The 27,519-nt window shown below is 43.0% G+C and overlaps 1 protein-coding gene across 3 annotated transcripts; it reads left to right on the plus strand.

The window, feature by feature from the left end:
- The first annotated feature begins 871 nt into the window (after positions 1-871).
- On the plus strand, positions 872-23,249 carry LOC118397403 (protein HID1-like). 3 transcript variants are annotated; one of them, XM_035792111.2, is made up of 20 exons: positions 915-1,155; positions 3,465-3,614; positions 4,395-4,556; positions 11,382-11,498; positions 15,696-15,802; positions 16,664-16,780; positions 16,864-17,101; positions 17,453-17,509; positions 17,648-17,788; positions 18,857-18,923; positions 19,193-19,344; positions 19,579-19,657; positions 19,783-19,947; positions 20,324-20,415; positions 20,585-20,720; positions 21,039-21,265; positions 21,459-21,548; positions 21,699-21,790; positions 22,111-22,269; positions 22,804-23,249. In XM_035792111.2, exons 1-20 carry the CDS (start codon positions 1,090-1,092, stop codon positions 22,865-22,867), a joined length of 2,478 nt encoding a protein of 825 aa, XP_035648004.1. In that variant the 5' UTR covers positions 915-1,089; the 3' UTR covers positions 22,868-23,249. The 3 variants fall into 3 exon arrangements, with proteins under 3 accessions (XP_035648015.1, XP_035648004.1, XP_035647993.1); XM_035792100.2 differs by having other exon boundaries at positions 921-1,155; positions 18,833-18,923; XM_035792122.2 differs by lacking the exon at positions 22,804-23,249 and having other exon boundaries at positions 872-1,155; positions 18,833-18,923; positions 21,658-21,790; positions 22,111-22,256.
- The last annotated feature ends 4,270 nt before the right edge of the window (positions 23,250-27,519 follow it).

Here is a 27,519-nt window from a genome sequence, read left to right on the forward strand (position 1 = left end):
AGCATAGTGGGATGTCTGCGGGACCTACGATCCTGACAGAGATCATTGAGGACAAAAATTGCCCCCCCTCCGTCCCTCTTTACCGTCCCCAGTGAAAGTTGCGCCCCTGAATTTAGATAGTTCCTTACCTAACTCACAGTATTTGCCACCATAATCATCTGTGCATAGGCAGAATATGGGTTCTAACAGACAGTGAGGTGTCACAGGGAAAGCAGAAGTCACCTAGAAACAGTAACGAATTAAAAACAAGAGAGTGATAAGCTCTGAGTACATGTGATGAAGATATACTTGATTTGTTTTTGTTGCATTTTCGGTGGCAGAGCTTGATTAAGCTTGATGTACCTGATCTTCTTTGATAGGGAAAATCAAACCCCCCCACCCATGGACAGCACCCTTGCCACAAAATAATTTCCCGCAGCCATAGGGCAGGGTTGATAGTTAGCCTAACCCTAACCCTTTGAATAAATGGGCACCTCATGCATTTTACAATTGTACCCGTGGATACCACTGAGAGTCCCTGTTGTACAACTAATAAGCAAAGCCATTATGAGAAGGAATAAAACACAGCTAACCAGCATAAAACACAGCTAACCAGATACCACAAACTATTGACTGCATCATATTAAATATAAGTTTGTATTTTAAGTATCAGTCTATCAAAATGTATTGCTAATAATGAGTCTACATTGTGCAGTGTTGTTATAGAGGAAAGGTAAACCACATCTAATTAATTATTTATAATTTATAATTCGTAGGCCTGTTATTCGTACATGCTGTTACAGGTTGCTGGCTGTAGATGAGCTGATTCATCAGGTGTTTAGGTAAATTGTCAAGGAATTACGTCAGTCAATTCACATTGAAGATGTGAACTAAAACAAATATGTACATTTTTATCCCGGAAGTCGCCATGCCTGGATTCTGCTTAGTTCAATTCCTCCAGACTGTGCGTCGCGAAGGCTCAGGACAACTGGAGGAGGATGTGACGGACGAGGGAGACTATCCACGAGGAAGACGACGCACGAGCGACCGACGGACGGATCAGTATTCAGGCGCTTCAGGCGAAGCAAACAGGTGGCTGCCTAGTACAACATGGGTAACGCTGACTCCAAACTCAACTTCAGGAAAGCTGTGATACGACTAACAACCAAAACACAGGTTTGTTAACATAATAACGCTCTTTTGTATAGGCCAATGCAGCATTTAAATATTTATGAACAGTTCTGTTTTTCAAGATAAAAATAGCAATTCAAGTGGGCCAGATGGTAGTCTGCCTACAAGTTGTATTTGACACACATGGATCAGTGACATGGATGATTGGGTGCTAGAGAAATACAGTAATAGTTACCATCAGTCCAAAAGCAGAGTTTACTGGTTAAATGTAAACTTTTAATTAAAATGTAGGACTAGGATATTTATATTTAGTTATTGGCTATAAACTGACAATTAGATTAATTGTAGGGTACTGTTATAAATACTGAGAATTTGTGTCATCAAATAGTGGACTCATAATATCGGCAACAATGTATCTATGTTGTAATCAAATGTAACATTGTAGTCATACTTCTGTAGTTATAATAAACACAACCAAGAGCCTCATATCAGGTGCAGACAGTCGTTCTAAGGTGTATCCTATTCACAGAGCTATGATGAGATGTGAATATGAATACTGTACATTCGGGGCTGTATTTGAATCAATCATTTTCCTGCTTTATTCTTCCTTCCTTGATTTAAAAAAAAAATAGAATAAAGGTAGCCTAGAAACCATTTCCAGCTACATTTATGATGACATGGTTGTTGAATGAATCATAACACTCAGACAATGTGGCTGATTTAAGGTGGGATGAAAGACATTCAAGTTAGTTAAATAAGCATTAGTCTAAAGTGCACTATTTGGGTGACATTTACTCTGTCATCAAGGCAAAACAAGTAGCTGAATATATTGTCTGTACAACAAAACAAAATTAAATTTCATCATATGTGTTCTTCATTGGGGCGGCAGGTAGTCTAGTGGTTAGAGCGTTGGACTAGTAGCCGAAAGGTTGCAAGATCAAATCCCAGAGCTGACAAGTTAAAAATCTGTTGTTCTGACCCTGAACAAGACAGTTAACCCACTGTTCCTAGGCTGTCATTGAAAATAAGAATTTTTTCTTCACTGACTTGCCTAGTTAAACATAGGTAAAATAAAAAATTGGATGGTTTCCTGGGCACAGATCTTAGTCCTGGACTAAAAAGCAATGCTCAATGAAGAATCTCCATCAAAAGTGATTTTTTAGTCCATGACCAAGTTTATTATGTCTATATTTATCTGCTCTGCTCCTGAAGGCTACAGCCAAGCAGGTCTCTGAATTAATAATGTATGAGTTAATAGAGAAGGGAAATGGCAGCATCCCAACCGTCTGTGCTCATCAATGAGAGCACACTCGCATGATGTAGAGTGGAGTGACGTCTGGGACTGGGTTTAGATGGGGCCTGGCTCTGTGTGTCTGAGAGTGGAGTGACGTCTGGTTCTATCTGTGCGATGGTGTGCAGAATGGAGATCGTTTCCTCTGACTCACTGTTCTGGTCAGAGTGTCAGACTGCCACAGTGCATTGCTAGCTACTGGCCATCATGGGGAATATAAAGGATACGAAGACCTGAATTTGTGGTCGCAACGCTGTCACCATTACCACCACATGGGAGCATAGACTGCAGTGTGCAGACTGAGGAGGCTCTTTTTACCATGCTCACATGGTGGGAAGGGAAATGTCTACAGAATTCAATGTACGTATCTCAGAGCATCGTAGCACCACTAGGTGCAAAAACTCGACTTGCCCAGTTGCGACCCACTTTTTGGAAGCAAACCACTCAATTTCATTTCTGCGTTATATTGGCATCGAACATGTCATCCTCCTTGACCTTGATAATTTATTGTTAAAACGAGGGGCTGCCTGGATCTTTAATTTAAAGACCCTTGCTCCCTTTCGGTCTCAACGTAGACTCTGATCTGAAGCCATTCTTGTGATTATTGTGACTTTGCCATTGTAATTGTTTATAAGCTTAAGTAGTCTAAAATGAATCTATGATCGTATGCTATCTATTTGTTTTTTTGTATGCTGTTTGTATGCCATTTGAGAATTAACCAATGATATTAGGCCACACTTGGCCATGATCACAGACACCTGTGTGCCTTTTGACACTATAAAAACGAGTCATCCCGCAGTGTTTGTGATCATACCCTGATAAATACAGCTTGGCTGTCGAAACGTTGGTAATTAAGTTTTTTGCATCTGAGCTCCTAGAGTGTGCGGCTCTCCTTTATTTTCAAGGGAAATGTCTATAGAACAGACTAAAGAAAAAGTTGCACTCATTTATTTTTCTTGCTGTGGATTTATTTGACTAATATTTTGGCTACAGAGCCTTCATCAGATAGGGTTTTGGGATGGGGAATATATCTAATCCCTGTTTGTTGCCTCATCTCCCCCAGCCTGTGGAGACTACAGACGATACTTTCTGGGACCAGTTCTGGGCGGATACTGCCACGACCGTCCAGGATGTGTTCGCTCTGGTGCCGGCAGCAGAGATACGAGCTGTCAGGGAGGAATCTCCCTCCAATCTAGCAACCCTCTGCTACAAGGTAATGTAGGGTAGGATACAGTACATCCTCTGAGTGTGTATGTGTGTTTAACCTTTATTTTTTCTACCTTGGATACAATTGGTGTAATAGGAATGCCATAGAATGCAAATTCTATGGCAAAAATCAGAACACGAACCAGACCACTCTTTGGTCATTTAAAAACCTGCTGTATGTAAAATATTGTGTGCTATAGCTTGGAAGATAAATACATGGGACTCAGGATGACAACTTAATGATGTTTGTTTCCAACATTAGGGCCGTTTTCCTAAATAAGTTCAATCGTGTTTTGTTTCCTTGCCACGATACTAATGAGTATTGCTATACTTGCATTGTCCCGGCCCTAGTAACAGGTGTATTCTGAGTGTGTTAAGTAGTGCTGTAATGTAGTAACAGGCTTATGCTGAGTGTGTTAAGTGGTTCTGTAATGTAGTAACAGGTGTGTTCTGAGTGTGTTACGTGCTGCTGTACTGCAGTATCGGGCAGGTGTTCCACCTGGGTTTGCTTCCAATACGTCTCTAGTTGTTTTTAAATGGTGTGTTTCATCCTTTTCTGTATTTAAGCAGATTCTATTGGGTACCTTGGATACAGATGGTGCTAAAGGAATGCTAGTGTTTGTTGCAGCAAACACCATTGTAAATGGAATTGTATGCCTGTGTTGAGCCTCAAGGGTCTGCTGTATAAGCCCTCAAATGGAAACGTTTGCATAAGCAAGAAATGAAGCAGTGTGTGAGAGGGTGTGTTGTATTTGACTAACTGTACATGTTCATGTGTTCATTCCAGGCGGTGGAGAAGCTTGTCCAGGCGGCTGAATCTGGTTGTCCCTCAGAGAAGGAGAGACAGATAGTCCTGAACTGCACCCGTCTGCTCACACGTATCCTACCATACATCTTTGAGGATGCAGACTGGAGAGGGTTCTTCTGGTCTAACGTGCCTGGAGCTCGGGTGAGAATACTGTACTACTCATCAACGGCACCATCCAATGTAGATAAAAAAATGCTGTGTCCCAGAAGTGTTCTGTGCTATCCTAGCCCATTGGACATGTAACCCTTTGAAGTTGTGATTTCATTATATATACAATTTGCATATCAGTTTATCAGTGGTCAGGGTCATTTTAATTAGGTGAGACTCAACTTTGTTCACTGTGTTCCTTTATTATTTGGGAATTAAGAGGGATGCATTCTCTATCGCATGCTGCCAAGGATGCCAGTCTCGCTCTCTACTTGTCTTTAGCATCTCAGACTCAGTGACCACTTGCAGGGAGAAGCTGTGTGGCGGGGCAAGGGAGAAAGAGGAAGGAGCATCGGGGCTAGTTGTATTAGAAGGGCTGGGAAATGAGGAAGTGTTGGACGGGCAAGGAGGCATGGCTGAGTCAAATTAATGAAGTGGCTCAGCCATACGCTCCTTGTCAGTAACAACCACATGATCAGCATTAAGGGACATGGGCAGCTGTGAGGAGTAGGATTTATTCTCCAGGTCTTTCATTGTTTTTCCAGAACTTCTTGGGGTTCGACCCACAGAGAGAGAACTCCTTAACCTCTTGAGTGTAGGGGGCAGTATTTTGATGTTTGGATGAAAAACGTACCCAAATGAAACTGCCTATTTCTCAGGCCCAGAATCTAGAATATGCATATAATTGTCAGATTAGGATAGAAAACACTCTAAAGTTTCAAAAACTGTCAAAATATTGTCTGTGAGTATAACAGAACTGGTATTGCAGGTGAAAACCTGAGGAAAATCCAACCAGGAAGTGCTGTTTTTCCTGAAACCTCTCTGTTCCATTGCATGCCTTACCTCCATTTAAAGGGATATCAACCAGACCAGACCTTTTCCTATAGCTTCCACATGGTGTGAAGAGTCTTTAGACATAGTTTCAGGATTTTATTCTGAAAAATTAGCGAGAAAGATCACATCGCGTCATTGGATGGCTGGGTGCCAGCAGAGTTTTGCATGCGTGAGCAGCTTGGAGCTGACATTTTCTCTCACTCCTATTGAAAAAGCTACGGTCCAGTTGAAATATTATCGATTATTTATTGTAAAAACAACCTGAGGATTGATTATAAAAAACGTTTGACATGGTTCTACGAACTTTACGGATACTATTTGGAATTTTCTTCTGCCCGTCGTGACCGCTCGCGCCTGTGGATTTCTGAACATAACACGCCAACCAAATGGAGGTTTTTGGATTTAAAAAGAGTCTTTATGGAACAAAAGGGACATTTATTGTGTAACTGGGAGTCTCGTGAGTGCAAACATCCGAAGATCATCAAAGGTAAGCAATTCATTTTATTGCTTTTCTGACTTTTGTGACCAATCTACTTTGCTGCTAGCTTTTTGTAATGTTTTGTCTACTGAGAGCTATCCTCACATAAATGCTTGCATAGATTTCGGCGAAAAGCTTTTTTGAAATCTGACATGCCAGGTGGATTAATAACAAGCTAAGCTGTGTTTTGCTATATTGCGCTTGTGATTTCATGAAAATGTGATTTCATGAAAATTTGAATTTGGCGCTCTGCAATTCAGCGTATGTTGACGAAAATGATCCCGCTAACGTGATGGGTGCATCAAGAAATTGAGGTATCTACTGTAACTTTGGTTTTCTAGATAGCCTGAGTGCACTTATTTCTCCTGAATAACAGCCAGTTCGCCTGGGTATGCGTGTGCCGAGCCTTTCGCCAAATGGTGTTCTTGAGGTGAAGTAACTCTGAAAGATCACAAGAACTTCAAGGGGTGCTAGACCCCTGCTTGTTTTATGTTGGAATACAAGAGGCTTAATGATGTCTGCTCTGTAACAATACAAATCTTGAGTTCATATGCATGACATATTATGCATAAACAGACTTATTTGTACCCCTTTTTCTCCCCATTTCGTGATCTCCAATTGGTAGTTACAGTCTTGTCCCATCGCTGCAACTCCCCTACAGACTTGAGAGAGGCAAAGATCGAGAGCCATGTGTATGGTTTCCTAGAACAACTAACCATTTGGCTCAACTTACCCCACTCTCCCCTACTTGTTACAGATCATTGGATAGAATAGGTTTGTCTTATGGTGAAAAGGATGCTGGTGATTTAGCACAACATGCACAGTGGGCTTGGAGAATAGACAGACAGACAGAGGAAGAAAATTCTTCCCAAGACTCTGGTTTAATTTTCAGCTCCCTTTTCAGTTTTCTAAGGAACATATTTTCTTCTTGAATTTGTGAGTGAGCGCCCCACTCTCATACTGACTGTCCCCCACTACTGCAGCCGCTGCTGTGCTGTCTGGTGGAATCTGCATGTATTCAAGTTTTCAAAGCTCTGACCAGCCAGCATTGTAGGATGAGCCCAAGCTATAATAATAATATAATAATAATATATGCCATTTAGCAGACGCTTTTATCCAAAGCGACTTACAGTCATGTGTGCATACATTCTACGTATGGGTGGTCCCGGGGATCGAACCCACTACCCTGGCGTTACAAGCGCCATGCTCTACCAACTGAGCTACAGAATGACCACTAACACAACAAGCTGTGTTGTGTTCATTTGGACACACCGTAGCAAAATGTTTAACAACTTTGTGTAACGCAAAATAAAATGTGCATTTCTTATTAGACAAGATCAGGTAGTACCTAGGGCTGTTGCGATGACCATATTACCGTCACACCGGCGGTCATTAATTAAGGCTGTCAAATTCCACATGACCGTTTAGTCATAGAAATTAGGCTTCTCCAAGCTCTGACGCTGCTTGCTAACTTGCTGGTACTCAGCACTCTATTGTCCCTATAATCACTCTGCCATCAATGCAAATGTATCAACTCTAATCAAACACTTCATGAGAGCTCATGTTGCGCAACATTTCTATATGCTATGCAATTGCAGGAGAAAACAGAGTGATGGCCTCTTAAAAATAACAGGATCCCATCAGCTTTCTATAGGCTAGGCCTACTATATTTATTTCTCAACTTCCCTAATATTTAGCACATTGGTTATATTTACAACAGGATTATAGCCTACCTGGCTGGCATGAAAATAAACCATGGGGAAAAGCATTCTCCATTCGCTATTTAAGTGCATAGATTACATGTATTTTTCCCGCTGCCCCTGTTTTGATACAGGTGCATGATAATGGTCCATTCTAAATCAAAACAAATGTCACACATATATTATTTAGCATATGTAAAGATAAGATTAAATCAAGAATAGTCTGATGGGTGACAATATTGGCCTATCAAGTATGAATGATATATTATCACTTGTGAATCATGCCCAGCATAAGAAATAATGCCTTTTTTGCGACTTTTTCGAATCATAGTCGCACACCCCATGTAGCCTAGCCTATACAATGTTTGTTTTTTTACACGTTAATTTCATATAAAGCAATAAAGTCATATGTGCTCAGTTTTAGGATGATTTTAAGCAGAATATGAAATACAAAAACAATTAGAAACATCTAAAGTGCTCAATTCTGTTTATTTTCCTGAACAAACAGCTCTGTCATAATTCACTCACATTCACTCTCACACACCTCTCCATCAGGCTTGGGGCTTGCTATCAACACGAGATGCACCTCCCATTCCTACTCTCTCTCTCTCCATCTCTTAAAAAAAACAAATAGATTAAAAGCTGATCAATCACTTTCAATTTGAGGATTGATATTTCTTTCTAATAAGTTGTCTTCAAAATTCTTGATATTGTGATTTTTTTTTCTGAAAAGGGTCGTAAGGGAGATAAAGAATACGTAAAAATAGAGTTGTGGTTGATTATTATTCCATTTGAAAAAAATCCAGAAAAATTGTGCTTTTGTGATCCGTATTTGAGAGTTTTAGAGTTTAACACGGCAATGCTGACTAATTGCACTAAGTGCTTTGAACAGCGCTCTCCATAGACAGACTGGGAAGAGCAGAGTGTTGAGCATCCTATTAAATCCAAGGTTAGCAGAGTCAAAGTTGAGTAAAATGCCACTCACCTTGATGTTTTCAGGGCTTGCCACAGTCTTCCCTGCTACCACTTCAGTCAATGTGATCTACCTCTGCTGTGGGAACTGTTCTGACATTTTCATATGCTTTGCGGATTCCAAGTGACTGTTAATTGTTTTGCACGGTCGTTAGCTGTTATTTTTGTTGGCAAATTAGATTGATTTCTGTTCATTGTACTGCCTGTCAGCCATCAACAATCATCCATCATCTACGCATGTGAATAAGCTGACAGGCCAGGGGGGAATAAACGTTGTTTAACTTGTGGTTTGATTGGGCCATTTTCCACGGTAACAGTGCAGTAATTTGTCAAAATTACTAACCCGCTTTGATTGGACCCTTTTATGCTCTAAAAGTGTGGGAATTGGTAAAAATTGCGAGGTCTTGCATAATAACACAGCAATGAGCGTAGTAGGCTATAAGCGCTGATTGGTTGATTTTGCATGGAATTGTGTGATCGCGGAATCCTGGAGGGACTGCTATATTTAAAAAAAAAAAAAAAGGTTTGCGTCACAACTAAAGTTGCCAAATAATTAATCTGCTTTGCAAGGGGTGTAGAGCCTAACCTGCATACATAATCAGTGCATGAGTTTCAAGTTTGGGAAGATAATTTTCACCATAAAAATGCACCTTTTTTAATAAAAATATTACATGTATAATTGCATTTGCGGTCACTTTTGATAATGGTGTTTTCCGCTAATGGAATATTTGCGTTTATAGCCTACTTACGCTTATAATGTGAAGAAATGGCCTAATAGTTTATCAACGTTTTAAACTAAACGTTCTGATCTGTTGCGTCAGCCACATTGCGTAAAAAAGTTTTTGTTGTTGCTAGTGCTTGTATTAATTTGGGATCTTTTGCATCCCACAACTGTCCCAGACTATGTTTGGAATATTTATTTATTGCAGAGAATACAATAGGTCGACTTTCGTACTATGGAGGATAGTAGATGTGTTTTTGCTGTTCGTTAAGCCTACTCATCTTGTTGGCTGACGACAAGTAAATGTGGACAGATCTTCCAATATCTTCAATATGCACCTCAGAATTGGATAAGGTGGCACGCAGTTGCGTCCCCGATGTGGCTCTCTTCACTTGTAACCTGTGAGAAAGACCCAATCACATGATGGATAGCCATGTGAGTTAGAAGGGCACAAAGGCCACTGGCCACAAAAGGCATGGATTTATTTTAGGGTGCATTACAGCCAAACAAAGGGGATTCCTCCTTGAAATTCTAGGCATAATCTAGTGCTTGTCAAATTGTAAATGAGTAACTGATGTAGTGTGTACAGCCTGTGCAAAAAACAAAGCAGAGCTCATGCCTTTTTCAATAAACTTTTTTAAAATCCTCATTCATCGCATCATACAGCCTTAAAAATGTATTAAAAATCAAAACATATAACCCAATGTTTGTAGAACTAAAGTTACATTAATAACTCTAAATTAAGCATATAGGAATACATATTTCTTTGTTAACCGCTCAACACATAATAGCCGCATGTTGCGCCCTCATCGTTTGTTCAATTGTTTTCTTCATACTATAAGATAATGCCACAGATTTCTAAGCAAATCTTGTCTGCTAAAGGAACTAGTGTAGCCCACAGCCATTTGGCATAGCCAGATCAGGACCTAACATAAAGTCAAATCAGAGTATGCTATTCTGTTCTTCTGAAATAGACTATATTTTCTTCATATCATGCTCCTTTAAACCTGTTTAAAATAAATAATGGATTTATTGTGAAGGTGTAGGCTATATTACATGGATTTATTAGACTTTTTTTTTTAAGTAGATGTTCCAAAGATCTGCATCAGTGGCTTATAGGCTGCGTGTGGAAGCCAGGAGATGCTAAATGTGTTTATGTCCATTACCGTGAGACCGACAGTTATTTGCTTGACTCTCACCAGCTGATGGAATGTAGTGACCACTATAGCCCTAGTAGAATCTCCCCGTTACAGTCCATCTTCTTCCAGGATTTTTCGCCTTATGAACACGGACCTGGTGTTGAGTCAGGTCACTGTCCCAGGCAGATAGAACTCTTTTGAGGTGGGGCTTTCCTTCTTCCTCCATGTCTGCTAATTGTTGGACCAGCTGGGTCTCCTGTAACCTGGCCTGTAGAGCATCTCAGCCTGCCTGAACACTGTTCCTATTGTGTCGCCCTCCCCCATCCCTCCCTCCTGGCCAGTGGTTGAATTGGGTAGGTATTGGATAGCCTTTAATTAAAATGAGAGGCTGGATGGGTGAATGCCAAACTATTATTGGAGTCGGTGTGAATGCGGAACGGTTGTAGCAATCGGTGAGGCATTCTCTACTACAGACTGAACTGGTTGGGGTACTATGTTTTTCCCGATAGCTTCAAGGACCCAGGCAGTCACACACAGTCAGGCAGTTAAGGTGAAAGTGGCCTGAAGACCTAAGTATTTGGAAAGGGTAGTACTATGGTCTCGAAACACAATTGAGTTTGATATGTTTTTGTCATGCTCGTTATTGATAATCCTTAACCTATTTTATACTAAGTATCTTATACTATGTAAGATACAGTACCAGTCAAAAGTTTGGACACCTACGCATTCAAAGGGTTTTGAATGAAATATATTTTGATTTGTTGAACACTTTTTTGTTACTACCTGATTCCATGTGTTATTTCATAGTTTTGATGTCTTCACTATTATTCTACAATGTAGAAAATTGTACAAATTAAGAAAAAACCCTGGAATGAGTAGGTGTGTACAAACTTTTGACTGGTACTGTATACATGCACTATTAGTATCTAAAATACGAGTTCTTTCCTGTGGCTGAACTCTTTGTCTGTTTCCTAGCAAGATGAAGGTAATGATGATGGAGCGAGGCCCCTGGCTGAGTCTCTCCTCCTGGCTGTATCTGACCTGCTCTTCTGTCCAGACTTCACCGTTCAGAGCCACAAGAGAGCCGGCCCGGTGAGTAACCTCATACGCTATGAGAGGGGGCCTCCTGAGTGGCGCAATGGTCTAAGGCACTGCATCGCTGTGCCACTAGAGATTCTGGGTTCGAGTCCAGCCTCTGTCGCAGCCGTGGGGCGGGGCACAATTTGTCCCAGCGTCATCCGGGTTAGAGGAGGGTTTTGCTGACAGGAATGTCCTTGCACTAGCGACTCCTGTGGCAGGCCAGGCACAGTGCATGCTGACACGGTCGCCAGGTGTACAGTGTTTCCTCCGACACGTTGGTGGAGCTGGCTTCTGGGTTAAGTGGGCATTTTGTCAAGAAGCAGTGGTTGGTCGAGAGCCACACTGCTTCCGGAGGACGCATGGCTCTCGACCTTCGCCTCTCCCGAGTCCGTATGGGAGTTGCAGCGATGAGACTGTAACTACCAATTGGATATCATGAAATTGGGGAGAAAAAAATAAATATTATAATAAATATGAAACACCATGATAATTAGTGTTGACCAGTGTTCCTTAGTTTCATCATACAAACATCAACTACATCACACCTGCCCAGACCCACTAGCACATGCCCGCATTACTCTCCACCACATGGCCTCAAACTGCACCATTTTGTTTCTCTCCGTAGCCCCCCAAAAATGCTAATAAAGCATTTGCCCTTTCCATTGAATTTTGTCTGCATTGGTCAATCCAAAATGGCTTTTTAAAGCTGTCATTGATTTTTTTTAAATTTCCTATTACCAAGTCATTTACAGTTTGTATGCCTTTAGTTTTCCATGTAGACCAATTTATCAGTGAATTCTGATAAGCTATCCAAGGATTGTTCCATAATGTTGTGTTTTTAGGGAGTGATATTGGTTCTTGTTGAATACATTTCATTTTCTTCCGTATTGTTATAAACTATGAAGTTATTCTGGGGATGAGCATTCGCATCTTCAATTGTACCCATTTGTTCTTCTAGTGCATTTAACTATATTTATTATGAAAAAGCCTTGGGTAGCTAGTTCATACAATCCCACGTCTGGAAGGTTAAAACCACCCTCAGACTTAGAAAGATATAAAACGTTCCTTTTTTATTCAATACATGTTTAATTGGCCATATAAAGTCTGTTATGACCGAGTATGCCACTCTGAATAGGTTTATTTAATTCAATCTGCTTTCATATTGTTGAGTAATGGAATAAAGTTGTCTTTATATATTTGTTGTTTGTTGTCACTTAGTAAGCATCCTAAGTATTTAAAGGATTGCTGCAGATTTGAATTATTATTTTTATTTTCCTATTGCCATATTTTTTTCCCCATGTTAATTTTATATCTTGATTGTAGTATATTGGTCAGGTATCACAGGAGGTTATCTGCGAATAAGTTTAGTTTATATTCATGTTTACCATTACTGATACCTGTTATGTTTGGGTCTGGTTCAATTGCCAGTGCAAACAGGAGGGGTAGAGGGGACATCTCTGTCTTGTGACCCTGACCCTTTCTAAAGAAATTTAATCAGATAATGTACAGTATTATTTGTGTATATTATAGCTTTTTTTTTACAAGAGTCTTTTCCATATCAACAGCCATTATTGATAAACCTATAGCTTGTTTTTTGAGTATTGTATTAAACGGGAACATTTTATTGTATTTGTTTGTCAGTGTCAAATTTGAATAAATACCGTTTGATATGTATCACATCTGGTAAGACTTTTGCCATTCTATTGCTTATAAGCTTTGTTATTATTTTATTGACACAATTTAATAAACTTAAACTTGGGTCTATAATCAGTAAGAGACTCTCCAGATTTTCCTGATTTTAATATAACTGAAATAACGGTTTGATACATGGAACTAGGAAGTACTGAATTGTGTGACGTGTGCTGTCATTTGTGTAAATAGAGGCGCTACTTTGTCCCAAAATGTTGAATAGAATTCTATGGGAATGCCATCCATTCCTTGTGCTTTTCTCTGCATGAATATTTCTTCTTGGGTCATCTGTTTTTAGTGATTTATTTTTTTGTCTGCTGATAATTGCTTCAGAGTTGAGTCTAAGAAGGCTATAGGGTCCGTCCAACAGTTTAATTTAAAGTTTGTATTTAATTTTGCGGGGGAAAATTGTAACTCAAGATCTGCTCACAAAAACGAGATTATGCAGACGTTCGCATTAATCTCAAATTAAGATTGGTTCCGAAGTGAACAGAATGTCCCATTAGACCCCTGTTGTGCTTCCATGCTGTGTGTAATGCACCTGTTAGCTCTGTTAGCTCCCCTGTGCAGACTAGGCTCCAGGGTTAATGAGTGACTCAAGTCCTGAGTGTGAGGTGAGGTGTGACCCTGGGCCATGTTTGTCAACTGGGCTGAGGAGGAGGAGGGTGGTGGACACTCCTTATCCACTGTGCAAACACCTCTATGCTGTTGTTTCCTGCCACACAGGGCCCAATGGTGTTTGACAGGGCCGTGAAAATAAAATGGTCACCCTCCACCCTCCCTATCCTCCAGTTGACCACTCACTCACAGCTACTCAACATACACACGTGCATGCACACGGAAATGTCACACTCAGTGGAGCACTTGATGGTGTGAGGAAAAAAATGGACAGCAGAGTTGTGTGGAGCAGAGTGGAGATGGAGAATAGCCAGGGGCTGTGTGTATTCTGTGTATCCCTATCGATTCAAAGATCCAGGCAGTCACACACAGGCAGTTAAGGCTGAATGACTGCTAACTATTTGGAAAGGCTAATTTGCTTGCCTGAGGAACATGCACAGACACACACAACGTCTATCACTACCAAGGTTGGAGTCAACTATTGATTAGAGTGAATAATATCATGACAGAGTTCCTACACAACTGAACTTACTATAGTAATCTATGAACATTAAAAATGGGGCTGCTGCTGACACTCCTTCTAGGCAGTTAAAATCTCTCTGCAGAGGTGTTGGACAATAGGTGGGCAAAGTCAGATGAGTGCTCAGCTCAGGCCACTTGTAAAATCACAAGGTGGACAGAAGTGTGAACAAAGGTTGTGTCCCAAATGACACCCCATTCCCTATATAGTGCACGACTTTTGACCAAATCCCTATAGGCCCTGGTCAGGAATAGTAATCTATATAAAGTAGGGATGGGCAACTTTGATGGGGATTGGAGCCATCAAAAATTGGAACTCAACATGAGCGGCAGGTCTGCGTACCCAGATCTGTAACCACACATGTAGTCAGAGCCAGCCCTATCCTTTTGGGGGGGCCATAAGCAACATTTTGTTGGGCCCCAAACCCCCCCCACCTTGCAAGCAAAACATTTCAGCGGCCCCCCTCTTGGCAGTGGAGAAATGTTTTAGAGTTTATTTCCTGCAATTCTACATTTTGTTGTTGGTATTGAGAAAATGTCCAGTTTTAAAGCAAGTTTGCTGAAATTCTACACATTTTGCCATTGGGTGGAGAGAAATATTTGCTGTTTTTACTATGATATCTGAATGAGAGTGGATGAAAAAAAATCAGTTGTGGCCCCCGGACGGTTATTCAACTATGATTACTACAAGTAATCGACAGGTAGCCTAGTGGTTAGAGCGTTGGACCAGTAACCGAAAGGTTGCAAGATTGAATCCTCGAGCTGACAAGGTAAAAATCTGTCGTTCTGACCCTGAACAAGGCAGTTAACCCACTGTTCCTAGGCGGTCATTTAAAATAAGAATTTGTTAATATTGCCTAGTTAAATAAAGGCCCATTTAAAAAAAAAAAGTTTAGATAGCTAACTGTTACTCTAGCAGCCAGCTTTCATATGATATAAGGGGTAGGGTGCCATAAGGGGGGGGTGTATCCCCCTGTCGATCAGTCCATTTGACTCAGTTGGCTGCTACTGTAGTGCCATACTCCATCTTGCCAGTCACCCATTCATTACCGACAAGCCCCGATGAATTCAGTTCATGATTTATCTCACAGTCGTAGCACCCCCGTCCCTCTGTTGATATGAGTAAAGCATGGTCCACCATGTCCTTTGTGATCTCTGCACTGTAGGGTGGCAATAACCGATATCCCATTTGACATTCATTAATTACTTACTTTACACATTGTGCAGTAAACCATGTTTTATAGTAAACCAAACAATCATTGTTCTACATTAGTGTAACAATATTTATTCAAATTTTGTAGGATTTCATGAAGAAAAAAAAACTGAAAAAAACCCCTGCTTGATTAGGTTTGAAGGTTACATCAGTGTTCTTTTGTTTCCAAGGACACAGAGGAGGACATGCAGTCGATAGACAGTTGTGAGTACATCTGGGAGGCAGGGGTGGGGTTCGCTCAGTCACCCCCTCTCGACTACATCCACGACCTCAACAGGTGAGATCACAGCACCAGGGAGGATGGAGAGAGGGCATCTCTGATTTCCTAGATCTACTTGTGTAGATATGAGAGGATTGGATAGATATAATTAGTACTGCGACAATTCCACTTGGCTTATCGGGGGGCAAGATGGAACTCCCACTACAATGCTTACACATATCCAACCCTCTCAGATCTACACAAGTGACTAGAGCAGTTGGGTTTCAGTTGGTGGTCAAAAATAATGTAAAATGACCAGGAATGATAATAATACAAATTTATTCAGAAATTCTGTTCCCAAGTACTCCCACAAATAGAAATGCACATGATCATGTCTCAATGTAATCAAGGTACAGTATGTACAGTGCCTTGCGAAAGTATTCGGCCCCCTTGAACTTTGCGACCTTTTGCCACATTTCAGGCTTCAAACATAAAGATATAAAACTGTATTTTTTTGTGAAGAATCAACAAGTGGGACACAATCATGAAGTGGAACGACATTTATTGGATATTTCAAACTTTTTTAACAAATCAAAAACTGAAACATTGGGCGTGCAAAATTATTCGGCAATACAGTTTTATATCTTTATGTTTGAAGCCTGAAATGTGGCAAAAGGTCGCAAAGTTCAAGGGGCCGAATACTTTCGCAAGGCACTGTATTTGAACTATCATTTCAATCTCTTTTTGTGTTTACTTGTGGTAAATTTGCGATGTACAAATTATTATCATTATTTTCTGAAACCTGACCATTTGCTGGGATAAACTAAATCAGCCCTGTGGTTAAATCTAGGTGCCTACCTCTGACCTAGAGGGTAGGGGCCAGGGGTTGATTTAGAATTTACAAGATGTGTCCATCTTTCTCTCCACTGTCCTGGTCAGGACGGAGCTGCTGAAGCTGCTTTTGACCTGTTTCTCTGACGCCATGTACCTGCCCCCCTCTGCTGAGAACAACATCCTCAACCGCTGGGTTACCTTCTTCAGCTCTACAGATAACAGGTAACACACACACTTTATGACTGATTTGGTTTGAAGCGTGTGTGTGTGTTACACTCATCCTAACTTCTTCCTCCCCTTCCCAGACATGCCCTGCCTCTCTTCACATCTCTCCTAAATGTGGTGTGCGCCTATGACCCAGTGGGGTACGGTATCCCCTACAACTACTTGATGTTCTCTGACTACCGAGAGGTGCTGGTGGAGCATGCTGTCCAGATCCTCATAGTGACTCTGGAGCACGAGGCCGGGGCAGCTGCAGCCACAGCTCAACACAACCTGGACCACTTACACTCCCTCTCCGCCTCTGCGATGGAAGACAAGGAGGTAAGAGAACCTGAATAGCTTCCCCAACAGACATCAAACTCCTTCCACGGAGGGCTGAGTGTCTGTGGGTTTTCACTCCTCCCTTGTACACGATTGATGAATTAAAGTCACTAATTAGTAAGGAACTCCCCTCATCTAGTTTTCTAGGACTTAATTGAAAGGAAAAAAATAAAACCAGCAGCGACTAGGCCCTCTATGGTATGAGTTTGACACCCCTGCTTTACATCTCAGCTACTTGTGGAGAACTGGATAGGAATAAGCAACATGGTGGTAGCTACAGCTTGCCTCTGGCCACGTGGAATTGTTAGTTGTTGTATCATCTGATAACATTTCTCTTCCTTGTGTTCTCAGCTTGTGGGACCAGACAACCTGTTTGTTAACTACCTGTCCAGGATCCATAGGGAGGAGGTAGGAGACTAATGTACACTGTTCAAACGGTCAAACCAGAGCCATATGACTCAATGGGTCAATCAGAGGTCCTTTTTTTAACCCTTCAAGTCACTGTAAATTGATAGATTTTTGTTTTTCCTTCCTGTCTTTCCCCAGGACTTCAGCTTCATCCTGAAGGGCCTGGCCAGACTGATGACCAACCCTCTGATCCAAACCTACCTGCCCAAATCTACCAAGAAGATCCAGTTCCACCAGGAACTCCTGGTGCTCTTCTGGAAGCTCTGTGACTTCAACAAGGTTTGGACTGGAGCCCTAGCACCGGCATCCCCTCATTCCTACATTGAAGGATACAACAGTGCTGTAGTAGCCTTAATACTGTCCTAGATGGACTAGTAGTCTCACCCCATCACTTCTAGCCTGGTCCTAGATCTGTTTGGGACTTCAACAAGGTTTCGGAGCACACAGAGTTCTTCTGCCCTAAGACCATCCTAGGTCATATTGTTCTTAGTTTCTGTTCTAGCCTCACTCTACACAGCTGTTTCCCCTTCTTGCCTCACTCTACACAGCTGTTTCCTCTTCTAGCCTCACTCTACACAGCTGTTTCCCCTTCTAGCCTCACTCTACACAGCTGTTTCCTCTTCTAGCCTCACTCTACACAGCTGTTCCCCCATCTAGCCTCACTCTACACAGCTGTTCCCCCATCTAGCCTCACTCTTCACAGCTGTTCCCCCATCTAGCCTCACTCTTCACAGCTGTTCCCCCATCTAGCCTCACTCTTCACAGCTGTTCCCGACATTAGTGGTCCTTCGTCATATATTTACAGTTCATTGAATAATAATAATTTTGCATCTCTCATTTCAGTTCATTAAGAACACTGAGGGGTGTCTAGAGAGTAGGGTAAAGTGGCACATCTATGTTTGTTAGGTGCCACGGTCTTTGGAGCTCTGTGCTGCACACTGCCTCTCACATCCATTCACTTCTCAACACTTTCTGCATCCTGTTCCTCTACCGTTCTTCCCTCAACACTGTGCTACCTGGTACATGCCTCATTGCGTCGCACGTTGATTACATGTTTACATACTCCTCGCTCTCTCATCGGGTATGCACTGAGGAGATTTTTAAAGTGTTTCTCTAAATAAATGTAAACTAGCTGCAAACTTAAGTGTTTGTGTCTATCCTCTGGTTTTCTGTCTGTGAATTTTTTAAGTACAGTACTGCTGTTCCTGTTGCACACCGTACAGGGGAGACTATTCATATACTGTTGAAGCTCAATCTCTTAGCCCCTTTGTGGGCTAAAAGGGATCCAAATAAAAAAACATTTTTATCTTTTGTGTGTTTCAGAAGTTTCTATTCTTTGTGTTAAAGAGCAGTGATGTTCTGGATGTCCTGGTGCCTATCCTGTTCTACCTGAATGATGCACGAGCTGACCAGTGTGAGTCACATAGAACTGTCTGAGTAGGTGGCACTGAGAAATATGGCAGCTCTGCTTCTTGCTCCTAAGCAACTTTGCAGTTACAAGCATTTCACTACACCCGGAATAACATCTGCTAAATATATGTAGGTGACCAATAAAATGTGATTTGTGTGCATGTTCCGAATGCAGTCTGTATGTTTTGGGATTGTTGGGTACTAGGTGTACATGCACTCTGTCTTAGTTTATAGTGTCTGTTTGTGTGACATGCACTGTTTGTGTGTGTGCAGCTAGTGTGGGCCTGATACACATTGGTGTCTTTATCCTGCTGCTGCTGAGTGGAGAGAGGAACTTTGGTGTGCGTCTGAATAAAACCTATTCGATACGGGTCCCCATGGACATCCCTGTGTTCACTGGAACACATGCTGATCTGCTCATCATGGTGAGTAGTGCTACTGGTGCTGTCTGGATGGGAGATTTCTCAGTGCTTCCCTGGATGGGAGTGGGGTGAGGGAATTATATATTTTACATGCTCTGATGAAAGTCTTTGTTGACCGAAAAGCCTGGCACTTAAACTGAAACTACCACTGATTCAAGCGTGTGGAGACTATTCATAGTACACTATTAAGGTAACTGTGCACAGTTGCCTTATGTTAGTTCATTTGTGATTGTCTAGATTTTCCACAAAATCATCACAGGTGGACACCAGCACCTGAAGCCTCTCTTTGACTGCCTGCTTACCATCATAGTGAATGGTGAGCGCTCCTATTCTATTTAAATCTGTGGGTGAGTGTCTGACTGTCAGTGAAATGGTCACCACCTGTTGGCAGCATCTGGGTATTACAGTTTCTTGACACCAGTACTCCACCATCCTCCACAGTGTCTCCCTACCTGAAGAGTCTGTCCATGGTAGCAGCCACCAAGCTGCTCCACCTCCTGGAAGCCTTCTCCACCAACTGGTTCCTGTTCTCTGCCTCCCAGAACCATCATCTGATCTTCTTCCTGCTCGAGGTCTTCAACAACCTCATACAGTATCAGTTTGATGGTAATGCCTGGCTGTAGCTAACTCGGGTTCCATATCTGATTGTGCTGTCTTGCCAAACATGGCAATGAGTGACAAGGAGTTGGCAAGACAGCACAAAGTGATCTGGGACCCAGGCTCTATAGTCTCACGTTGTCAGTCGTCACAAAGTAGTAGAGCAAACCTGGGGTCATAAGGCTAGGTTGGCTCACTCCTCCAAAGATTTTACCAAGCACTGACTGGGCAGTATGGGAACTACACCATCTCTTGGTGGATATTGGGATAGTTACAACATGGTTGACTTTAAATGACCAGAACATAAACTGCCAGACTGACACTATTTAAGAGCACTTTTCTTTACATTATAAACCTGCCCACTGTTTGTTCCTCCCCCCTCCAGGTAACTGTAACCTGGTGTACACCCTCATCCGCAAGCGCAACATCTTCCATCAGCTGGCCAATCTGACCTCTGACCCGGTCACTATCCACAAGGTAAAGAGAGTGAGAATGTGCTCTCTAATGTAAAAATCTATACCATACAACTTTGTCCATGTTACAGCAAACGGTGGATCTTAAAATGAAAAAGGGGCCAGCACTCACTTGTTGCAGTTGAATCATTGAAGCTTTTATTGATCATTTTCTTCTCCATCCACATAACAAGGCCCTAGAGATGAAGAAGACGACATTGGCTCGTATCCCCCGTACCAACTCCCAGGAGACCATCTCCATGGATGGGTCCCGACCGGCCGTCCCAGCTGAGCCAGGGACCCTCAAAGCCAGCCTCGTGGCCATACCAGGTACCCCCTCTCCTCTTTGGAGCTCTCCATGCATGCATGTATTTTGCAAAGCACATTTCCCTATGGTATGCTAATGTTTTCTATTAACTTGGCTTTGCCGGTTGTCCACTAAGCTTCACTAACTTCTAACCTATCACTCTACAACTCAGTTCATCACAGATATTGGAATTCTCTCAGCCCTTTTTATTTAAAAAAAACAGCAGTTGATTTGGTTTAGTCATTTTCACCAAATATCATAGCAATCCCTTATTTGACATCAGTTTTGTTCCATTGTTAGAAACCATTGAACAATTATCTAAGAATCTGCTGTCACTGTAGCTATTGACAAGCTGACAAAGAAGGCTCAGGTCTCTGAGGATGGCACCATGGTCTGTCTCCAGCACAACACACGCAATCCACAGATGACCGCTGACCAGCATACACACAGCCTGCAGCCTCAAACGGCTGATGACCAGCACAAACACTCTCCACAGTCCTCTGACACCAACACCAGTGGTATAGCAGGAGCCAGCAACACAGAGTCCAACTCAGGGAGAAACAATGAGGTAAGAGCTCTAATTGGGGAGACTCATGAACCCAGCTCACTGGAAATCAATCCATGGGGGAATGATTTAGTGAATTACGAACATGTATCAGGACAAAATATATACAGAATGCAACTTCTCAGTGACATGATTTTGTAAAGAAAATGCTGTTGAGCTTAGTGATGACCACAATGGTTATTCTTATTCCTGTCAGGAGGCTTTTCCACCAGTGTCAGACCTAGCCAGGGGTTGTTTGTCCAGAGTGTCAGCATCAGCTACATACTGGAACCCTACTCCAGACTGGGTAAGAGAACTCCCTCCCCTTTCCATCCAACCCTAAACATAGAGTACATTCACAGCTGGGGTGTTGTGTACATCATTGGTAAGATCTTTCCTTCTCTCCCTCCCGATAGATGGTGACCTGCTCTCCTTTCTCTGTACTGTTCTCCGTCAGGTCCTCTCCTGGAAGAGTAAGCTTCCTCTCCAGACGATCATGAGGCTGCTACAAGTCCTGGTTCCTCAGGTGGAGAAGATCTGCATAGACAAGTAAGGGAGAAAGATCCTAATCTTTCCAACAATGTAAAATGGGCGGGGGGGGTTACTTTTCAATTCAAGAGAGTATGACAGAGCATTTGTAGGATCATTTGATTTTGATTGTGGAACCCATAACTGACCAGAACACAGAGTGATCAATATCATTCCCCAGAACTGGATTAGCATGGATGAGATTGACCAATCCTTTTAATCTAACCTGCCCAGGGACTACAGTTAAAAATGTGCCATTTGGATAAAACAGGCACTTTGACAGTACTGCTGATTTATGTGCACTGTCCCTGTAAAACTTTGTATATGTTTTTCTCTTCCAGGGGCCTGACAGATGAGTCAGAGATCCTGAAGTTCCTGCAGCATGGTACCCTGGTGGGCCTGCTGCCTGTGCCACATCCCATCCTCATCAGGAAATACCAGGCTAACGCGGGCACTGCCATGTGGTTCCGCACATACACGTGGGGTGTCATTTACCTACGGTAAGCAACATGGGTCAAATGGAAAGGGAAAGATTAAAATATTTGATGGTGATGACAGTAAATACTTGTAGTATAAGACCCAATCCATGTACAGAATGAATATGATTAAGTTAAGATCTACTTTGGAGTAATTACAAAAGAGCAGTGCAGGCTATTGCCGAATCCCGAAAGCAGGATTATTAAATTGGCCAGCTAACTTTGATTAATAGCCACATAACTTGATTTTCTGGTTGATAAAGAAATCAACATTTGTATATTGGTTGTTTAACTGTATATTGTCAGTTAAACATTATCATTATATTTCTCAAGATGATTTCAAGCAATTTTGGTCAACTGGCTAACAATTTTTGATCCAGCTATCTTTACCAGCTCCCAGGTCTAGGAATAAAGTGTACCAGCTGGTGGTCAGTCAGTGTGTTTGTCACATCTACTTGCCGAGTCACTTATTCCATGACTCACAGGTGATTGTGAGTGATTCTCTCAAATTGAATCTGATCTTTATTAACTCCTTCCCACTGGGCTTTTGTACCGTAGTAACGTGGATCCTCCAATCTGGTACGACACCGACGTCAGACTGTTTGAGATTCAGAGGATCTAACTGGAGGAGGTGAAGAGGTCTCTACGACTGCGTCTGAAATAGCACCCTGTCCCCTATATAGTGCATAGCTTTTGACAGGAGCCCTATGGACCCTTGTCAAAAGTAGTGCACTATATAAGGGGACCGGGTGCTATTTGGGAAGCACACTGTGTCTCTCTGGTACTGGGTTGTCTGGCTAGTTCCCCCTCAGAACCACAAACTCATAACCGTCTCCTACCAACTGCCATCTTCAAACCTGAACACAAGTCTGGATGAGGAAGAGGACAGATGAAGATTGAACGGATATACCTGCTCTAGAAAACAAGAATTGACCGTTTTTTTCTTGCATTTTGTTTCTTGCCAAACCCGTAAATCATCATGTAATAAACCACTTTTCCTACAAGCTGTCTGCTACTACAACTGCCAAAAGATCTGCCATATCCTGTGTGTATTTTCTATGTCAGTATATTCCTTCACTTCTTCAACCTTAATGTAACTTTTTTCCCCAAACAAAGACCATGTATACACTACCGTATGTATACGTTAGGTAATCTGCTATTTAAGTTTTTGTATGTTTTAGATTATGTATTGCACTTATTTTCGATATCTCCTTTTTCAGGGAGCTTCATTTTCCCCCTATTATCGCTGTAAAAATGTATTTTTTATTTTGGTTTGAAATAGACTTAGGCTCGCGTGAGACTCACTAAAGGATGCAGCTTTAAGAAACCTGTCACGTCTGAATTAAAAAGGCAGACTAGTGCTGAATCCCAAATCGCCCCTCCAATTCCGTGTTCACGTGCCCCATTCGCCATATGCACACGTTGTGCTGAGGGTGTGAAAATAATGGATGGCTAATTAGATCCCCCGATAGCCACTTTGACCGAGTCAGCTATGCTCTCTGCTTCAGAGTGATGTGGTATCCCATAACTCACTGCGTTATTTTTGAGTTTGTGTAATTTCACACAAAATAAATGCGGTGTGGCTTGTTATGAGCCACCTGTATTTGTTTGTGTCTAATGTTGAGGCTTTACACATGTAACATGAAATACTTCCCACATTAAATGTTTATGCTACCAATGTTTATAACTTGTAAAATGACAGTGATTTTTCTCATTTTAATTTAATGCTTGTTTTCGTATTGAAACGTGGAACATGAATTGCATCATTCAAGTCACAAGTGTCCTGAAGTTGATGGGTTTCTTCGATCCCCTCGCCACTGCGTTCTTCTATCTCCTTCTCTGACAAAGAGGTAGAATAAGGATCGGACCAAAATGCAGCGTGGTGGTTACTCATGTTCTTTAATGAAGAATAGACGATACATGAAATAACTATATATATACAAAACAACAAACGGAACGTGAAAGCCTATACAGCCTGTCTGGTGACAACTAACACAGAGAAAGGAACAATCACCCACGAAAACACTCACAGAATATGGCTGCCTAAATATGGTTCCCAATCAGAGATAACGAGAATCACCTGACTCTGATTGAGAACCGCCTCAGGCAGCCATAGACTACGTCGACGCCCCACAAAACCCCAAGATAAAAAACACACCACAATAACCCATGTCACACCCTGGCCTGACCAAATATATAAAGAAAACACAAAATACTAAGACCAAGGCGTGACAGAACCCCCCCCCCTAAGGTGCGGACTCCCGGACGCACCTCAAAACCATAGGGAGGGTCCGGGTGGGCGTCTGTCCATGGTGGCGGCTCCGGCTCGGGACGTGGACCCCACTCCATAAATGTCATAGTTCCTCCCCCTCGCGTCCTGGGATAATCCACACTCGCCGCCGACCATGGCCTAATAGTCCTCACCCAGAACCCCACTGGACTGAGGGGCAGCTCGTGACTGAGGGGCAGCTCGGGACTGAGGGGAAGCTCGGGACTGAGGGGAAGCTCAGGACTGAGGGGAAGCCCGGGACTGAGGGGAAGCCCGGGACTGAGGGAAAGCCCAGTACTGAGAGGAAGCCCAGTATTGAGAGGAAGCCCAGTACTGAGAGGAAGCTCAGGCAGGTAGTTGGCTCCGGCAGATCCTGGCTGGCTGGCGGATCTGGAAGAGTCTGGTTGACTGGCAGATCTGGAAGAGTCTGGTTGACTGGCAGAACTGGAAGAGTCTGGGTGACTGGCAGATCTGGAAGAATCTGGTTGACTGGCAGATCTGGAAGATCATGGCTGACTGGCGGATCTAGCTGCTCTGGCTGCTCCATGCAGACTGGCAGCTCTGGCTGTTCCATGCAGACTGGCAGCTTTGTGCAGACTGGCAGCTCTGGCTGCTCCATGCAAACTGGCAGCTCTGGCTGCTCTATGCAGACTGGCAGCTCTGGCTGCTCCATGCAGACTGGCAGCTTTGGCTGCTCCATGCAGACTGGCAGCTTTGTGCAGACTGGCAGCTCTGGCTGCTCCATGCAAACTGGCAGCTCTGGCTGCTCCATGCAGACTGGCAGCTCTGGCTGCTCCATGCAAACTGGCAGCTCTGGCTGCTCCATGCAGACTGGCAGCTCTGGCTGCTCCATGCAAACTGGCAGCTCAGGCTGCGCTGAACAGGCAGGAGGCTCCGGCAGCGCTGTAGAGGAGGAAGGCTCTGGAAGCGCTGAACAGGCGGGAGACTCCGGCAGCGCAGGAGAGGAGGAAAGCGCTGGCTGCGCTGAACAGGCGGGAGGCTCCGACATCACTGGAGAGGAGAAAGGCTCTGGCTGCGCTGAACAGGCGAGGCGCACTATAGCCCTGATGCGTGGTGCTGGCACAGGTGGAACTGGATAGAGAAAACGCACAGGAAGCCTGGTGCGGGGAGCTGCCACCGGAGGACTGGTGTGTGGAGGTGGCTCTGGATAGATTGGACCGTGCAGGCACACTGGAGCTCTTGAGCACCGAGCCTGCCCAACTTTACCTGGCTCAATGCCCACTCTAGCCCGGCCAATACGAAGAGCTGGTATGTACCGCACCGGGCTATGCACCCGCACTGGAGACACCGTGCGCTCCATAGCATAACACGGTGCCTGCCCGGTCTCTCTAGCCCCCCGGTAAGCACAGGGAGTTTGCACACGCAGGTCTCCTACCTGGCATAGCCATACTCCCTGTGAGCCCCCCCCAATACATTTTTGGGGCTGACTCTCAGGCTTCCATCCGCGTCGTTGTGCTGCCTCTTCATACCTGTGCCCAGGGTCCTTTTCTGTCCAATATCTCCTCCCAAGTCCATAAGTCCTTTGATCACTGCTCCTCACGATTAACAGGGGGAGTTGGCTCAGGTCTGAACCCTGACTCTGCCACACTCTCCCTGAGCCCCCCCCCAATACATTTTTGGGTCTGACTTTCGGATTTCTTTCTGCGCCGCCGTGTTTTTCTCTTCGACTCCATTCTCCTATAGCACTCTTCGCACTGCTCCAGCGAATCCCAGGCGGGCTCCGGCACTCTCTCTGGGTCGACCGCCCACCTGTCTATTTCCTCCCAAGTCGTATACTCCTATACTCCTGCTGTCCATAACATCCTCCCATGTCCATTCCTCCTTTCGCTGCTCCTGCTGCCGCTGCCTGTTACCACGCTGCTTGGTCCGGGTGTGGTGGGTGATTCTGTAACGGCGTTCTTCTATCTCTTCCTCTGCCGAAGAGGTAGAATAAGGATCGGACCAAAATGCAGCGTGGTGGTTACTCATGTTCTTTAATGAAGAATAGACGATACATGAAATAACTATATATATACAAAACAACAAACGGAACGTGAAAACCTATACAGCCTGTCTGGTGACAACTAACACAGAGACAGGAACAATCACCCACGAAAACACTCACAGAATATGGCTGCCTAAATATGGTTCCCAATCAGAGATAACGAGAATCACCTGACTCTGATTGAGAACCGCCTCAGGCAGCCATAGACTACGTCGACGCCCCACAAAACCCCAAGACAAAAAACACACCACAATAACCCATGTCACACCCTGGCCTGACCAAATATATAAAGAAAACACAAAATACTAAGACCAAGGCGTGACATCTTGAAGTCCCCCTCTGTTTCACCAGAAACACATGACAACGGATGGCCTTCCAAGCGAGTTGGTAGGGGCGAGTGGCTGGTTTGCAATTCACCATAGGTGCACTGAGCAGGACATTTGTGAACTGACAGATGGAGTCGGGGAGGGATATCTTTATGGAATGCATTGGCTTTTGAACTGCAGGCAAATGACATTCTGTGTCTGATTTCATAATGTCAATATTTTCATAAAGTAACTTCTACAGGATATCATATGAAACAAATCATTATATAAATGAAGAATCAATGTACACATGTAATTAATGTTAAAACATAGTGGGTCAAGTATTTGTTAATTTAATTTCATAAATCCCATAAGTGTAACATTAATTGAATTCACTTAGTCTATTTTATGATATTTTGTAAGATTATTATTTGCATAAAATAGAAAGAGACCAGTCTTATCAAAATTAGATAATAGTATTTATTCTCGGAGCGCACTGCCATGAAACCACGAACAACAGTTTATATACAAAATATGACGTCATAGGTTATAAATTGTCCTTCCTCCTATCGACCAGGACCCAACAGGTTCAAAAGGTTATTCCCACCCCCTCGCTCGCTCACTCCAGACACACAGTTAAATCAAGATTCAATTTCTGAAGTCTTCCTCTATTACTATTCAGCAGAGAGTTCCAG

The sequence above is a fragment of the Oncorhynchus keta genome, chromosome 2 (genome assembly GCF_023373465.1).
Source record: "Oncorhynchus keta strain PuntledgeMale-10-30-2019 chromosome 2, Oket_V2, whole genome shotgun sequence".
NCBI classification, from domain to species: Eukaryota; Metazoa; Chordata; class Actinopteri; order Salmoniformes; family Salmonidae; genus Oncorhynchus; species Oncorhynchus keta.